General features: G+C 37.3%; 1 protein-coding gene across 12 annotated transcripts in view; it reads right to left on the reverse strand.

Annotated features, from left to right (window-relative positions):
- The window catches only part of LOC126864796 (putative mediator of RNA polymerase II transcription subunit 26), a 70,424-nt gene that overhangs the window by 42,262 nt on the left and 12,726 nt on the right, over positions 1-15,436 (reverse strand). For 11 of the 12 annotated variants that reach the window (XR_007689345.1, XM_050616549.1, XM_050616545.1 and 8 more), the window contains 3 exons: positions 1,998-3,687; positions 1,612-1,777; positions 950-1,156 (listed from right to left, as the gene is read on the reverse strand). Coding sequence is in view for 11 of the 12 variants with exons in the window: in XM_050616549.1 (XP_050472506.1) it covers positions 950-1,156; positions 1,612-1,777; positions 1,998-3,687 (2,063 nt within the window). In the remaining variant the exon portion in view is untranslated. Of the gene's footprint in view, positions 1-949; positions 1,157-1,611; positions 1,778-1,997; positions 3,688-5,914; positions 6,254-15,436 lie in introns of those variants that run through there. The other variant, XM_050616547.1, reaches the window with a different exon arrangement.

Here is a 15,436-nt window from a genome sequence, read left to right on the forward strand (position 1 = left end):
TTTGCAAAGCTGACTGGCAAATGTTTTCTGTTTCGTTTCCTCTTCTTTCGTTGCTTTAACTTATTAGTAAGAAAAGAGACTTCAAACCGGAAACCGAATAAAATTATGTTAAATGATTTCTTTTGTATAAGAAAAACAATGAATATTCACGGATTGTTATATTTATCTACAGCAATGCACGACTTACCTTATGCATCCTAGAAATTGAAATAAAAACTGATCTAACAATAACAATATCTGTGTACTGCGTTTGTATTCTATTTACTTCTTTTTCAAGAATAAATTTCATTTAATCATATCTTATAAAAAAAAATTGCATTACTTTTAAAGTACTAGTGACTTGTGCGCATAAATAGAAATTTATAAATCGTAGATAATCTTTCCTTCGATAAATAAATAAATGTTACTTTAATTCATTTTTAGCTATAATTAATAACGTTCATTTTGTGGGTACATATGCAATCTTAAAAACCTCTATTATCAGAGCAAATTTCTATGCAATAAATTTATGAACTTGAGCTTTCTCAATTTCATTGCATACAACTAATAAGATAAATTTAAAATCGTTAAATAACTTTTAAGTGTCATACATTAAATTGAATTATTCCCATTTCATTATCCCCATACTATACTGTAGAATAAATCCGTACAAAGTAACATACGACAAAGCAACACATAACACAACTAAAAAAAGCATTTTTGAAGCTACAGAAGAATTATGCGTTTTTCGAAGTACATTGATACCAATAGCAATAGGGACATTGAACTATCGTCAAGATAATATTAAAAAAAACATGTTAATATCATTGAAATTTTACTTGAAATGATTTTAATACATTTTGGTCTGAATGTAATCATATCTATCGTAAGATCATGCGTTGTTTTAATCCATGAACAGTACAAAGCGATTAAGAATTTCAAAAGCGACATAAAAGCTTTAAATACACACCCTATTTCGTTGGCTGGTTGATTATTATTATTGGCCGATCCACTGTTCACGTTGTTGTTAATTGTGTTGGTGTCATTAGTTTCTTGTAACGTTTGACACGTATTCAATAAAGAGCTCCATTGCCTCATCACTTCTTCGCCTTGGGCCTCCAATTCGGAGAGAATTGTAGCGTTATCCATATCTTGCAATGCCGTGCCTGTCTCCATTCTAAAATGCAGAATAATATTTAACATATCTCTTTTAATGCTATCACATACATTAATTTTTACTACTTTTGCAAATTCCATTTAAATTATCAAATATATATACACACTGCTAGTCATAAATATTAGAAAATCTACAGATATTTAGTACAAATTGAATAATTTTCACTTCTTCGACTGTCCAGTCAGATGGTATAATATTTTGCTACAAATCTCTTATTTCATTCGCACCATATAAGCCTTGTGATATAAAATACCAAATAAAATCAAATTTATTAGAATTTTCTAATAAACATAACAAGTAGATGTTCTAATATGTCTAGCCAGTGTATACCGTTTTAACAACAAAGATTCGAGAAATATATAAAGCGCATCATCTTACTTAAAACATACAAAGCAGATGAAACATTTTACATATAGAAATTTGTACATTCGAAGAGTATGGAAGAAAATACCAACCGATGTTGATTTTCTTCGTAAGAGCTCGCATCGCTGTGTTCGTAATCCAATATCAAATCATCAGAAGCGATAGATTCACAAGGAGATAAAGTGTCGACACTGCCAGCTCGACTTATTCGTTTGCCATGGTGAGGGCTATTGGTTACGTTTTTTCCATGTCCAGTGCCTGAAAAAAATAATAATTTGTAAATATTTGTCATACTGTTTATTTAAAATATGTATATAACTTTACATGATCGAAACTGTGCAATTCTATGTATCGCTCGTCGATAAATTACGTTCCAAATTAAAATGTACGTACTTTTAGAGACTACAGTAAGTTAAATGTAATAAACACATCGACATAAATAGAATAATTTAGTCGCATAAATTTCTGAAATATTCACCTGTTTTAGGACTAGACTCGACCAGAGTGTGACTGTTCTCGGTGACCACTTGACTAGCCATAGCAGATTGTGTTTCAGCGCCAGCCCTCGAATCGTCAAAAACAAGCCCAGGTTGATCAGCGATCTCATCGTCAAAAAACTCTCTGCCCTCCGATAAGCTTAACGAATTCGAGGCGTTGGTTGGCGTTCCAGGACTGTCATCGTCTATAACGATGCCAGATTGTTCCATCGCGTTCTCCCTTTTCGGAGCTTTCGTGTCCGACTGAGTAATACTAGCCGTGAGACTGTCGAAAAGACTATCAACAGGCGAGGTTTCGTCATCTATAAGGGTTGTTGACGTAGCCGCAGCTGCGGCGAACGCAGGATCTTCGATGGTAAGAAGCACGGAACGCAATGGAGTTTTTGGGAGCGTTCCAGACTTAGACATACTCGAAGATGAAGTTTGCATGTGTTGTACAGACATAGAACGTTGACATTCGTCGCTCGAGCTCAACGAATACTCGTCGGCCATAGCTTCTCCATGACCGTATTCAGGGTCATCGGAACTCGGTGGACTGAAGTCTGACTTAATAGAAGGAATCTTCTCGGAATGTGATCTGTCTTTGTAAACTTTCTCTTCGCCTAATCCTTCGTCGTAACCCTCTGACGAGGTGGTAGACATGGACGTCGTAGATTCGATATACCTATTGTCCTTATTTACGATCCTTTGATATTGCGTGGTTCTCTCTCGTACCAGGCCGGTGTTGGCCGCGATGAATGTTTTTGGCAACGGTATAACAGATATCTCGGTGACCGTGCTATCGTCGTCCCTTACATCCCTGACATCGAAACTTTTCCCATTTACGACCATCCTCAAGTTCCTAGATCTACCCATACCACGCCTTCTTGTTAAAGATCCATCCGTATAATCCACGCCCCTGGAATCGGTCTCGCCCGCGCAACCTAGCTGACTTCCGACACCGGAATCTTCCGTGCTCGAGCCCTCCTTCGAGCTCGTCGAGCTCTTCGACGCCGCGGACACCTTTCTGCTTTGATTCGCCGCGGTTTTCGCCACCTTCGAGTTCGCATCGGTCATTCTTACAGCGTACTGAGGTAGAGGCAGATGTCTGGCGTGCAGAGTATACCTGCCGATTGGCTCTGGAATGCCTGATACTCTGCGATTTGCGTCCGTATGCATAGTATTAGCATTGTTGTACGAAACGGTATTATGTACCGGTGACGATTTCACTTTTGTCGGTTGCGGCACGTTCGAAACTTGGCCCACCCTGTGCGGCTGTTTCACGAAACCCTCTTGTTGCTGGTGTTGTTGTAGCTTCTCCTGATTGTAATGGCTCACCGTGTGACTGCTGCAAATGTCGCTGACTTTGTTGGTGAATTTCGGTTGCGACTGCCGATACCCGAAACGATTCGTCCTAACGGCAATCCCGCTGGATTCTTTCTTGGGCGGAGCGAGCCGCGGCGTCGATCTGCCGGATGACGAATTGTGAATAGTCTGACTGGTGTCGTCATCCCGTCTACGATTCTGTTCTGGTCCGGCCGATTTCGACCGTGGATGCAGCATGCTCGATTCGGTGGTGTAGCTCGTTATCGGCATCGGTATCCCGGAGGCCGGTCTTCGTCGAAAGCCAAAGGACATTGCCGTGCCGCGCGTATGCGAGCCGCCACGTTTCGACGCGCCCTTATGCTCGTTCTGAAACATCAGCAAAGAAAAGTACTGGAGAGTAAGAACGCTGAGAATGTCGGGAATCTTTTAGCAACGCGTCGAGTCTTTATGTCCTTTGCACTTTCTCTGCGAGCGTTTAGAGATCGATAAAACGGACGTGCACTCCTTTTACGCAGCTGTTTACATCACACACCGCGTTATTTTTACTTGTTACAATCTCGCGAGAAAGTACTTGCTTGCGTTAGACGCGGCTTGCCAAAGATAATTCAAAATACGCACGATCATGAATTAATCTAAGGTTTAAGGTCGAATAGCGACTTGGCTAGACGATAATTATTATCTTCGCTGTTACATACGTTACGATGTTACGCGGACAAATATGTATACCAAGGGCAGAAAAATACGACCAACAAAAGTGGACAGGTTCATAGCTAGGATTTCTATTTTAAGTAATATGGGATATACAATACGAAAGATCGGTCAATGTTAATCGATAGTTCAGCTATCTGCTACAAGGTACGTACTTCGTCGAACAATGTTCTAATTGAAAAGGTCAGTAGCGTTTTTCGTTAAAAACTTTATCGTTGCGGCAATTCTAATAATTATATATTTAGGTAACACGAGAATATTGTTGCATAATATAAACATCGTTATATCGGTTGTATGATAAAATTGCGTTGATCATTATCTCGAAATAATTAGTTTAATCCCTGGTATTGACAGTATTTTGTAATATTTAATATTTTAATATTTTATTTAATATTTTAAAATACATATCAGTGTCAGGCAACTGTTAATTTTATTCGCAAATGAAAGTGCATATAAAATTGTAAAGACGAACAAACGAGGAAATTTTTATTTTCTGTATTTTTTTTTTTTATTTTGGTATAAAATGTACATTTCCTTTGTGACATTGTTGTCCTTTATTAACACAATGTTTTGTGGATTAATCGTATTATTTTATATACTTAATATCGCCGTGATTAATCCTTTCGTATCGAATTATATTCTCGAATAATGAAAAATCTTGTTTTGCAATGGAACAAGATTACTCGTTGTTTTATAAAATGTTTCAATTTGTTTCTTGTCGATTTACGCAGGTAAGAACCTGATCTAATTACCGTCCTCATTTTCAAATTGGATATGGATTTTTCATTCACGCGTACCTCTAATTGTACGACACTTGCACCGTTTACTTTCTGCAAATATACAACTTGATAAATTTTCAACTAATCTGTGATCGATTATATCGAGCACGAAATACGTGGAATATTTTTTTCTTGAATGATTCATAATTTGATAACTAGATAACAGCGACGACGAAACAAAACTCGAAGAACAAACTCGTAGCACAACTGCTGTATGATATTAAAAATGGATATCGTATACAGTCCGTTCGACGTAACGTATCAATCGTAAGATTGTGATGCATCGATGATCACACGTGCCAGGTAACTGCACGGTGAAACCAAAATCTCAAAAATGCGAGGTAACCCGATTTAAAGTCCAGAAATAGAGCAACTACGTTCCCAAATCGACGAACTTCTCTACGCTTTTCGTATACTCGTTCTACGAGTCACAGAGTCGCGTTTAAGTGCTTCCCAATGAAAATACAAGGAAAACGAAACGCGTATAAACTCGTCGATATCCGCTTCCCTCTGCAAGAGAAATCACGTAAAAGAAAAATCAAACGAAATCCGATGGCCACAAAAAAGAAATTCCTTGTGTAATTGATGCAAGGAGCGTTGCACTCGGTCAAGTGGCATAATTTAGAATCGTTTTATCCGATTAAAAACAAATTTTGACACGTGGTTTCCACTCGACGATAATGAATCATTTTTCTTATCGTCCCTCTACAGCGATTGCGATAAAATCCTCTTGATTGGTAATTTAACGTCCAAGCCCTTGCACAGCGACTGCACGTACGGGGCAGATATTCATCGTGCGTTGTTTTGGCGCATGAATTTCGCAATGTGTCGTCACAAACGGCATTAATCTTCTTCGTATTATTTATCACCAGATGCACTGCGTCAAGGGAGACCCAGATCTTACATGGACGAGGAGATATATTCGGACAAACACAACCCAGGTGACGTCTCGTAGACCATCTTAGAGCAACACCCGGCAAAGAGAGAACGGGCTATCGAGGATAAGGCAATATCTATCGCGCAAAAGTGGTCACGATGTGTCATAGCGTGAAAGTTACGACGAAACGATGGTCGATCGAAAACACATAGAAGGATGCATCCCTTACCGCAAAACCGATTCCTTTCTCGTTCTCCAGGCAATCATCCTCGCACCTGGTGCCAATAGACCGGTAATCCATGTCTTCGGGCCAGTGTCAGCCGGCTGTTAAGAAGACTGTATTACGATCGATCCCGGCGTCCAGCCTGCGAGAAGGTTACGTTTGTCTCTTCTAAATCCGCAACGCTGACATCCTGCACCGCTGTGCGCGAATATTTTTAACCGAGGGAGGCACACAGCCGAAAGTACCGGCCAGTTTTTTCGGCCCGAGCAAACCTTCCCCGTAATCTGTCACCTTTTTCGGGTCCTGCACACGTTCAGTTCGTACGCGTTGTCGCCGAAAGACACGCGCACCAATACCTCGTCCGGCTCTCCCTTTTCGTCCCTCCTCGCCCACTCCTCGTCTGTCACTCTCTTTCTCACCCTCGCCACCCGCCCTCTCTTTCTCGCTTCTTCTTCACCCTCGAGCTCCTTCCTCGTTCAACGCGTAGCCGTTTCTTCCTTCTAGTTGGCCGTCTCCGTTCCACCTCGCTTGCACACCACCCAACGGAGAGAGAGAGTACACGGCTAGCAAAACGTGGAATCGATCGACGAAACTGCGCCGGCGTCGCGACGCCACCGCACACCGCGCGCCGTGCCACTCGCGTAGACTGCGAACGACTGATGTCACGAGTGCGCCCGCGCTCGCCTTTCGATGTGTTCCTATATCTAATTGTAAGTACGCTGTTTGCCGGCCTCCCTCTATTCTCTCATACAGCAACGTGCACAAAAAGCGGACCACCAAACGTTTAACGTTCTCGTGCGCGCCAAGGGTTTGACGTTTAACGTTCCACGTTTTCGCACGTACCCACCCACCAAGGTGTTCCTGTGACTCCTGGCTGGCCGCTAATCGCGTTACAACGGACCTCTTGCGCGATTGAACTAAGATCGTTAGCGAAATTTCACGAGCGATCAGTTACAAAGGGGTAATGACAAGTTCGGTAAGGAATTGAGTCGAGCTTTACACACGGCTGAATTTTCATGGTTTCACGGATAGCGGTAGAACGCGTGATAGCCACGTTTCTGTTGATTTCTTGTTTCTTCGCGTCGCTTTATATCCCGAGAACAATATTTTTCATGTAAAATGGGTAAAAGCGGGAAGAATCTGTTTGCTCTAGCCAAAGGCATAATTGTTCGAGCAAACGATATTTCAATGTTTTCGATGTGTTAACGCTATGACAAACGATATTTCAGCCGCCTAAAAGCCGAAGCGGCGAAGCCGACTTTTTGTCGATTTTCCGGTTTCATCGCACGGATAACGTGATTTAACGCTGAATTTTGAAGAGACAGACGATTCGCTTCCACAAGTCCAGTTACCGCGAGAAAGTGACACGAGTAACGGTAGATTGGAAAAACGATTTAAAGTAATGTCCATAGCATCGTTATTCTCTATTTTCCAATTTATGGAGTCGATCAGTGTGGCTTCTGAATTGCTCGTTTCTTAAGTTACGAAGGCACGTTCAAGCACAGAGTCGATTAAAAGGACAATTTTGGAATTGGTCGATCGGATGTACTGAATTCTGAAATTGTTCCGGCGTGAAAAGCGAGAAACCTGACTTATCACGTTCTTTCGCTTTTAATCTTCGCTTACGAGCTACCCAATTGTACTACTCGATATGAAATTATAAAAGTGCAAAGTACAATCTACAACTTGTCAATCGTCGATTCGCTGAAATTGTTACTTAGAAAATTGTTGTGCAAAGGGGCCTCCTGGCTGGTTCTACGTTCCAATGGTTCAAGTATAGTTACGCGTTATACCTTGCCGATTAGGTGAACGCCTCTTATGCAATTTTGGGAAATCGTGAGATCGAAATATCACGTATATAATACTTTGTTTCTTTTCTTTTTTTAATTAATTTTATTCGTTCGATGGTAATTTACAACGCCTTTCTAAGTTCAATCCATTCTTCTTCCTCGTTTTCTTCCCCTTTCTATGTTCAACTATTTGTAACATTTTGCTTGTTATTCTAATAAATTTTATTTCAATTTTGCGTTATGACACAGTTGATTATCGATTAAGCTTAACTAAGCTATTCTCGGCTCTTTGTGTTTCGTATACGTAACGATATGTTTGTCGCAGTATTTAGCGAAAATTAAATCCATTTTAGGTAATACGGAGATACTTATACTTCTCATTTGAAATTCAAGGCAGATTTATCTGGCTGCCGATCGATACTTTGTATTACGATTAATTTGAATCTGTATTTTTAAATCGAATGTTTTGAGTAAGTGCATCTTCTTCTTCGTCTGGATATCTATAAATATACTGCTTGTTTTTTCAGTAAGTGTTACCCTACCTAATGGTAGGCTCGCGTTTAAATATACATTCTTTTCAGGTTTGATCTTCTGCAAGATTTTGTCACTTCGGTAAGTGTTGCTACAGGAAGCTCGAACGTTCGTCGTGAACATACGAAGACGACAGGAGAAAAATATAGCACTATAGATATATCTCTGTTGATTTCTCGATTTTAATGTCACTTTACGAAAAGAAGAATGTTCGACGTACGAAGAATTAACGACATAATTGGAAAAGGAAAATAATCTACCAGAAATATTATGATCGTTTCTCGCAACTAAGACTATAACTAGATTTAACGAATTTTGGCAGATTTCAATGAATGATACGCGATCGCGAGAACTTGTAAATTGAAGCAAATTATTCGTTTCAATGATAAACCTGACGATTTACTTGGCTCGGTTTGGCACGTTCGGTTCTAGAAAACATTCGGTGTTACACAATTACGTAACTACCTAAACGATTAGATGGTCTAAATTAATAATCGCCACTTGTGAAAATGACTGTATGTCTGCGTCTCTTTTGTGTTCACGAGTACACGCGTAACTACGTGAACGCGTGCATTTTGACTTACGTGGATGTTGCTGTGAAAGCACACGCGTTACAGAATACGCAACGAGCGGAAAATTAAATGTCAGACGAAGAATTCGTACCTCTCGTGTATTTTAGTAAAATTACTTAATTTACGTAGTAGGTACCGACAACGAGACGTTATGTTTCTGGTGAATAAGTCAGACTTTCCAACGGTCCATTGAATATACTATACTCGTTGGTCACGAGACCTTTCATTCATAAGAAATGGAATTATATTGTTGCACGCATACGACATACGATGTGTATACGATATCTTAAATTTTATTTTAGCGTTAAAATATTTATATCTTTAAATTGCGTGGAAATAAAAATTTGAAAACAATTTCTGTAAATTTTCCTATAGCTCTTTCCAAGAATATTTTGCTGCAGGATATAATTCTACGTAACAATAAATACGTATATGTATATATTCTTTGTCCAGCGTAATTTATTACTTCGTTAAAAATAATATTGTTTTTGCTTGTTTTCTAATAAAGTATGATTTTTTAAATATTTCGGGAATTTTAGTCCTTGCGTTAAACGAATCCCGTAGAACGATTTCTCAGTTTAATAAAATTTCCAAGATATTTTGCTCCGATAATAATTAGAGTATTTTACGCTCAGCTTTAGTATAAATATCTAAGTATTTCATAGTAATTTTCCTCTTTTCTATTAAGAGCCTACGTATTACCAGTGGTCTCTATTTACATTTCATATTAAACGTTCATTGCTATATTAGATTGAGGCCAGATTTATCAAATATCTAATTTCTTATCAACTATGATTTATCCATAAAAATTTAATAGAAATTTCTAATCATCGCGTTACTCCAAGACAATTTTCTTTCTTTTATCTTATCTTTCCCTCTTCTGCTTCTACACCTTATAAGAGAGCAGATAACTTACAATTTTTCTGACAAAACTTATCTATCTACTGTTCACGCATTTTTCCATATACTTGGAGGTTTACGTAAGCTAGAAACAAAGATTATAGATGCATATATTTTACAGTACGCGTCATACGTAATTGACAAAATATTATAACAAAGTGGCACGAAATAGCTGTAAGTTATATACGATTTTATAATGACTGTATTTTTATGCATGACGACTAGCATTTCATATTATGCACAACGATAGAATTACACTCATTAGTGACAATTTTAAATATTCTTGTAAAGATTAAATATTATTACAATAATAATGAGTAATTCAGATAACAAACGTTTATATCAGATAGCGAATACGAGTGCATGAAAGATTTAATTTCTTAAATATCATGAAAAACTTAATATAAATTTATATCTTTATGGACGCGTCTAAAGAAATAGAATTCGAATAGAAATTTATTTTCTTACTAAAAATTGTACCCGATATTCTTTTGAATATTTTATACAGGGTGGTTGGTAACTGGTGGTACAAGCGGAAAGGGGGTGATTCTACGCGAAAGAAGAAGTCGAAAATATAGAATAAAAATTTTTATTTAATTTTTTCTATCGAGACAACGATCTACAGTGAGATCCGTTATAACGAGACGCGATGAAGTGTACGCGTACCGAGCCAAAATTCAAAGTCGATTTTCTCGAAAACAAAGCCTCGAACGAAAAATTTTTATTCCATATTTTCGACTTCTTTTTTCGCGTAGAATCGCCCCCTTTCCGCTTGTACCGCCAGTTACCAACCACCCTGTATAATTCTTCGTGCTGCACGTATTTTAAATATCGCGTAAATACATAAAAATTCGCAGTCTAATTACTTCGATAATTTTGTCAGCCAAATTATACGAAATAAGAAATAGATCGATATAAAAAGAACGTCTCATTGAAAAATAGATGTACGTCCAAATAATTTTTATAACCACTGTATGTGGGCGTAATTATGAGCAGAAAATGTCGTTATACTCAGAATGGACGTGAATCGCGTAGGATACTCTGTATACGCTTCATAGTAATTTTTCTAGTACGATAACTTCATTGATCTCGAAATCTGAAACTGCCATGGATAGCACGGACACGAAACTGAGAAACGAGCGAGCTTCGGTGTTATCACCAACTCGAGTCCAAGAAGACGATGTAAAAAGCATGTGCCATGGGACTTCGCACAATATCCCTTTCAGACAGTACGATAAGCCCTCCCGTGTTCTTCAGCCTTACAACTAGAGGTCTGAGTCTTATGCTCTATAGTCCTCCTTGGAGAACCAGTGCCGCTACTTCAATGTTCTTCCCTCTTTTCCACCCCTTGCTCGTTAATATTGTAGCTTCACGCAGCAACTTGAAACCTCGGACAAAATTGCACGGTGAAAGAACTTTACTCCTCTTTCAGCAAATATACTATTGTACATTTAGCAGAATCTCTAGCCCACCACGGTGTAAATATTAACCATATCTAGATATTATTAGCTCTTATCTCGTAAAATAAAATTTGCATCTCATTGTGGCTTAAATAACTTTATCTGAATATTAACTCTTAAGGTGCGTTGCGCTATGGTACATTTAGTACAGACTTTTCAACTCACTGTAGTCTTATTACGTATGTATTAGGTCGTCCGAAAAGTTTCTTTCCTTTTATAAGGAAATAATAGATGCACAGCAATTTTCGTTTCATATTATTTTACTGAATCACGTATGATTCATCTTGTTCTATCGAAACGATCATAATGGATCATACGTAATTCAGTAAAATAATATGAAACGAAAAATATTGCGCATTTATTATTTCCTAATAAAATAAAAATGTTAACTCTTACTAACACTTGGTACATCGATGTTCTACTGGTGCTGTCTAACTATGATAATATACAAATTATTTTTGCCAAAAAAGACGAAGGAAGGGAGAACGCTATCGCGTAATAGAAATAAATTGTGAAATAACGTGCTGTGTTAAATCGATTTCGTCGATCGTATCGAGGCTTATGCCAGTTACAATCCTTTTGTCCACGTACCAGCTCGATAATGAACTGTTAAATACATAGAAGCCTGTTGCGTAATTATAATACGAACGACAGTTACTTGAATGTTTCATAAGAGGAATTTCGTTAATGTGTAACTATAATTGGCATAATAAGTTCGCAGGAAATTTTCGACAGCTATTTTAATTAGCGCTAATTCGTTGTAAATCTTTTTAAATAAGAGATTACAATCTTTTTATAATGTGTTTCTTCTCAGGCAGGAGGCGCGTTTCATTCTTTCACTTTCAGGGATAAAAAGAGCGAAAAAAAAAACACGCGTTTCACTCGGATGACGCAGACTGTGCACGATGTGCATTGAAAAGCGAACTTTCACGTTGAACTTGGCAAACGCGAAAAGAGTTCGCGGATACCGCTGACAATTAGCGTGACGTTTATCAGATTCTTCTCAACGTTATCGTAAGAGCGACGAGTCATCAGATTTTGACACGGCCTCCTTCTTTTCTTCTATTTTTCGATATTCCTGCCTTCGGTTTCGTCGTTTTAATCTCACGTCACCGTGTCAGCATCTTTTAACACAGGTCAACTAGCTTTAGGTCCGCGTCGCAACCTTCTTATTAAAAAATATGACTCGCTCAGAAGTCACATTGACGAAACTGAAAATTGCAAGGTGAAGCAAAGCGACAGCCAGACTGCGGATATTCGCGCAATTTTATATTTTTATGAACATAACTAAAAAAAAAAAAAAATAAAAAAAAAAATAAATTCTAGATAGATTCTAAAACGAATTTATTTCGTCCGCTAGATATTACAATAAGTATTCTAGCTTGAATATTTTACATATTACGCGCATTTTCTAGATTTTTCGAACTTTACATTTTTTTACTTAAAACCAAAAAATGCATAAACGTAGCCATAACGTTGCGAGAATTATTTTTGAAGGTTTACATGGAAGCTCGATATCACTCGTATCAACGTTCTCTTGCGATGGACGAACTTATGGAAATATACAGGGTGGTTGGTAACTGGCGGTACAAGCGGAAATGGGGTGATTCTAGGCGAAAAAAGAAGTCGAAAATGTAGAATAAAAATTTTTCGTTCGAGGCTTTGTTTTCGAGAAAATCGACTTTGAATCTTCGCTCGGTACGCGTGCACTTTATCGCGTCTCGTTATAACAGATCTCACTATAGATCGTTGTCTCGATGGAAAAATTAAAAAAAAAAAAAAATTTTTATTCTATATTTTCGACTTCTTTTTTCGCGTAGAATCACCCCCTTTCCGCTTGTACCACCAGTTACCAACCACCCTGTATAATTGCTTTTTTAAATGTTGGGCGTTAATCGTGTACTTGGCTAATGAACTTGAAAAGCTTAGAAAAATTGGAGTTTATCGGTTCGACTTCTGAAAAGCTGATATACAAAAGTGTATGAAATATATTTTTGCAAAACAAAAGCTCTTCCGCTCACTTTGTGGAGGTTAATATACGAAATTAACGAAAAACAATTGTATAATACACTTTCGCAAATATTTCATTGAGTATAAAATACGTAACCTTCAGTAAATTAAAAGCCTTTTGCCGTAGAATTTTTTATATCGTTTTTGTCCATTTGCAAGTAATTTAATCGAGAAATTGATACGCTTATCATTTCAAGAGTCTTGTAATTCGATGAGAGGTTCTAGCGAGAAGTGTAACGTATATGTCTACCTTTTTACTTAAATAATTCAGAATAATTCGAGCACAGGTATTCTACGAAAGTGGTGCTCACATTAAAGTACAAAGTACAGATTTTATAATTTCCCTCGCGCATTACACTTCGCATAGCTTCTAACGATGCGTGAAATTGAAATGTTATGCTCAACATTTTTCGTTTGCATCGCGAATTGTGAAAGGGGAAGAATCTAAATGAGATGATAATATTCCGTTGTGAATTATAAATATACAATAGATTATTCTTCGACGATAAAATTAGAATTGTTAAACGTTAAGGGTAATAGCAAAAATAATAATGCAATTCAAGATTCAAAATAAATGAAACGATAGAAATTGAAATATCGATTTGGTCTGTAAATAAACGAATTACGTACTTGCACCGATATCTTGCATCGGGATTTCTTAGTCTTCTTTTCTAATTTTTAATAAAGCTAGTAAAAGCAATTGGTTTTTAAAATTGTAAATTGTTAATAAGAGGAATAGAATATAACTTCTTTTTTATAAAATTTTAAATACTATATTGAGTGAAATTCTATATTAAACGAATAATAAATTATAAGCGTACTGTAACAAAATATTGGAAAATATTAAAGGTTACAATATAAGCGTTTATCGTCCTACAGTGTCCTGCCATCTAGCGTAAAATCAGGGAATTCTTTAAATAGTAAAAGCAGAAGGTAAATTCCACCGAGTAATTTCACAGGCGAGGAAGTTACAATTGGTCGATGGTAATGCGTTGCCTGAGACTAGCAAATTGTTAAAATTATTGAAATAATTACAGAGAAAGTACATTATATATCAATTAAAATAACATCATAATAAGAAATGTAATATAAAATAATATATAATAAAAAAAACATTTCTTTGTATTTTATAACTCATAATAAATGTGATAACTGATAGAGTTATGAAATATTATGAAATTTTATATAATTTTTCAAATATCTATGTATACTCTTGTACTCTATGTATAACTCTATGTATAGAAGGATATACGACAGACTGCGATCATAGCGATACGAGATATCACGTTACATTACATTCTTGTAAAATGGTGTTTCGTGTTTCTTATTACAAAAAAACTCTGCTGAAGTTATTGAAACGACTTGTCCTACTTTTAGTGGCACTGGCAAAATATATAAAAAGTAACGTAGATACTTCATCAGAGAAAAGTTTGACTTTAACTCTTTCAGCATTGAATCTGTTTTTAAATCTTTTTGCAGAGCAGACATATCGCGCTAGTACGTAAGATTAATTCTACTTACTATCTCCAACCGGTAATTTAATTGTAAAACCCGGTGATTCCACGAAAAGATAGGAAACGTCGCTCCTAATTACTAATTCATCGTCCATTCCTACGCTTAAACTATGAACGCTAGTTAAGGTTCCAAATTGTCCGTGTACTTACAAATAGCACATACATGTACATGTAGGTAGATAATTTTCTCAAAAATGTAGAAAATTTGCTTGCTGCGTTTGATAAATTCGATAAAAAAAAATTCATTAGAAATAAACCGAGCTTCGCAGTATAGCACGCGCGTGTTCATAGACACGCGTCTCGATCGTGTTCGTAGATCTTTCGACTAAACAATTCCTCGAGAATCTTTCTTTACCAGCCCGATGAATCTTTCTCCAACATCAATATTCATGTACGAATTCCTTCGAATAAAACGTGCACGAAACTTCCCCCATAAGGATGCAAGTGAATGCAAGAAAGGAAAATGCCAATTCTCAGAGAATCAACACGAAGAAACCGGACAAAAAAACGGAGAGAGGAACTTCTCCTTCTTCCTAACTCGAGCGTAGGTGTTGATCCTCCTGGTATCATGTTCTTTTTCCTTTTTTTTTCATATTGTTTCCGGTTAGCGGATGCCCGCCATGAAACCAGCTGGCATAACGGAGAACAATGGAAAGCGGATATAACGAAAGGAAAGAGCAAGAACTACGCTCGAGTGAATTAGCATCGGTGATGAACTTAACAATTAATTACTTTCACATATCACGACCGG

The sequence above is a fragment of the Bombus huntii genome, chromosome 4 (genome assembly GCF_024542735.1).
Source record: "Bombus huntii isolate Logan2020A chromosome 4, iyBomHunt1.1, whole genome shotgun sequence".
NCBI classification, from domain to species: Eukaryota; Metazoa; Arthropoda; class Insecta; order Hymenoptera; family Apidae; genus Bombus; species Bombus huntii.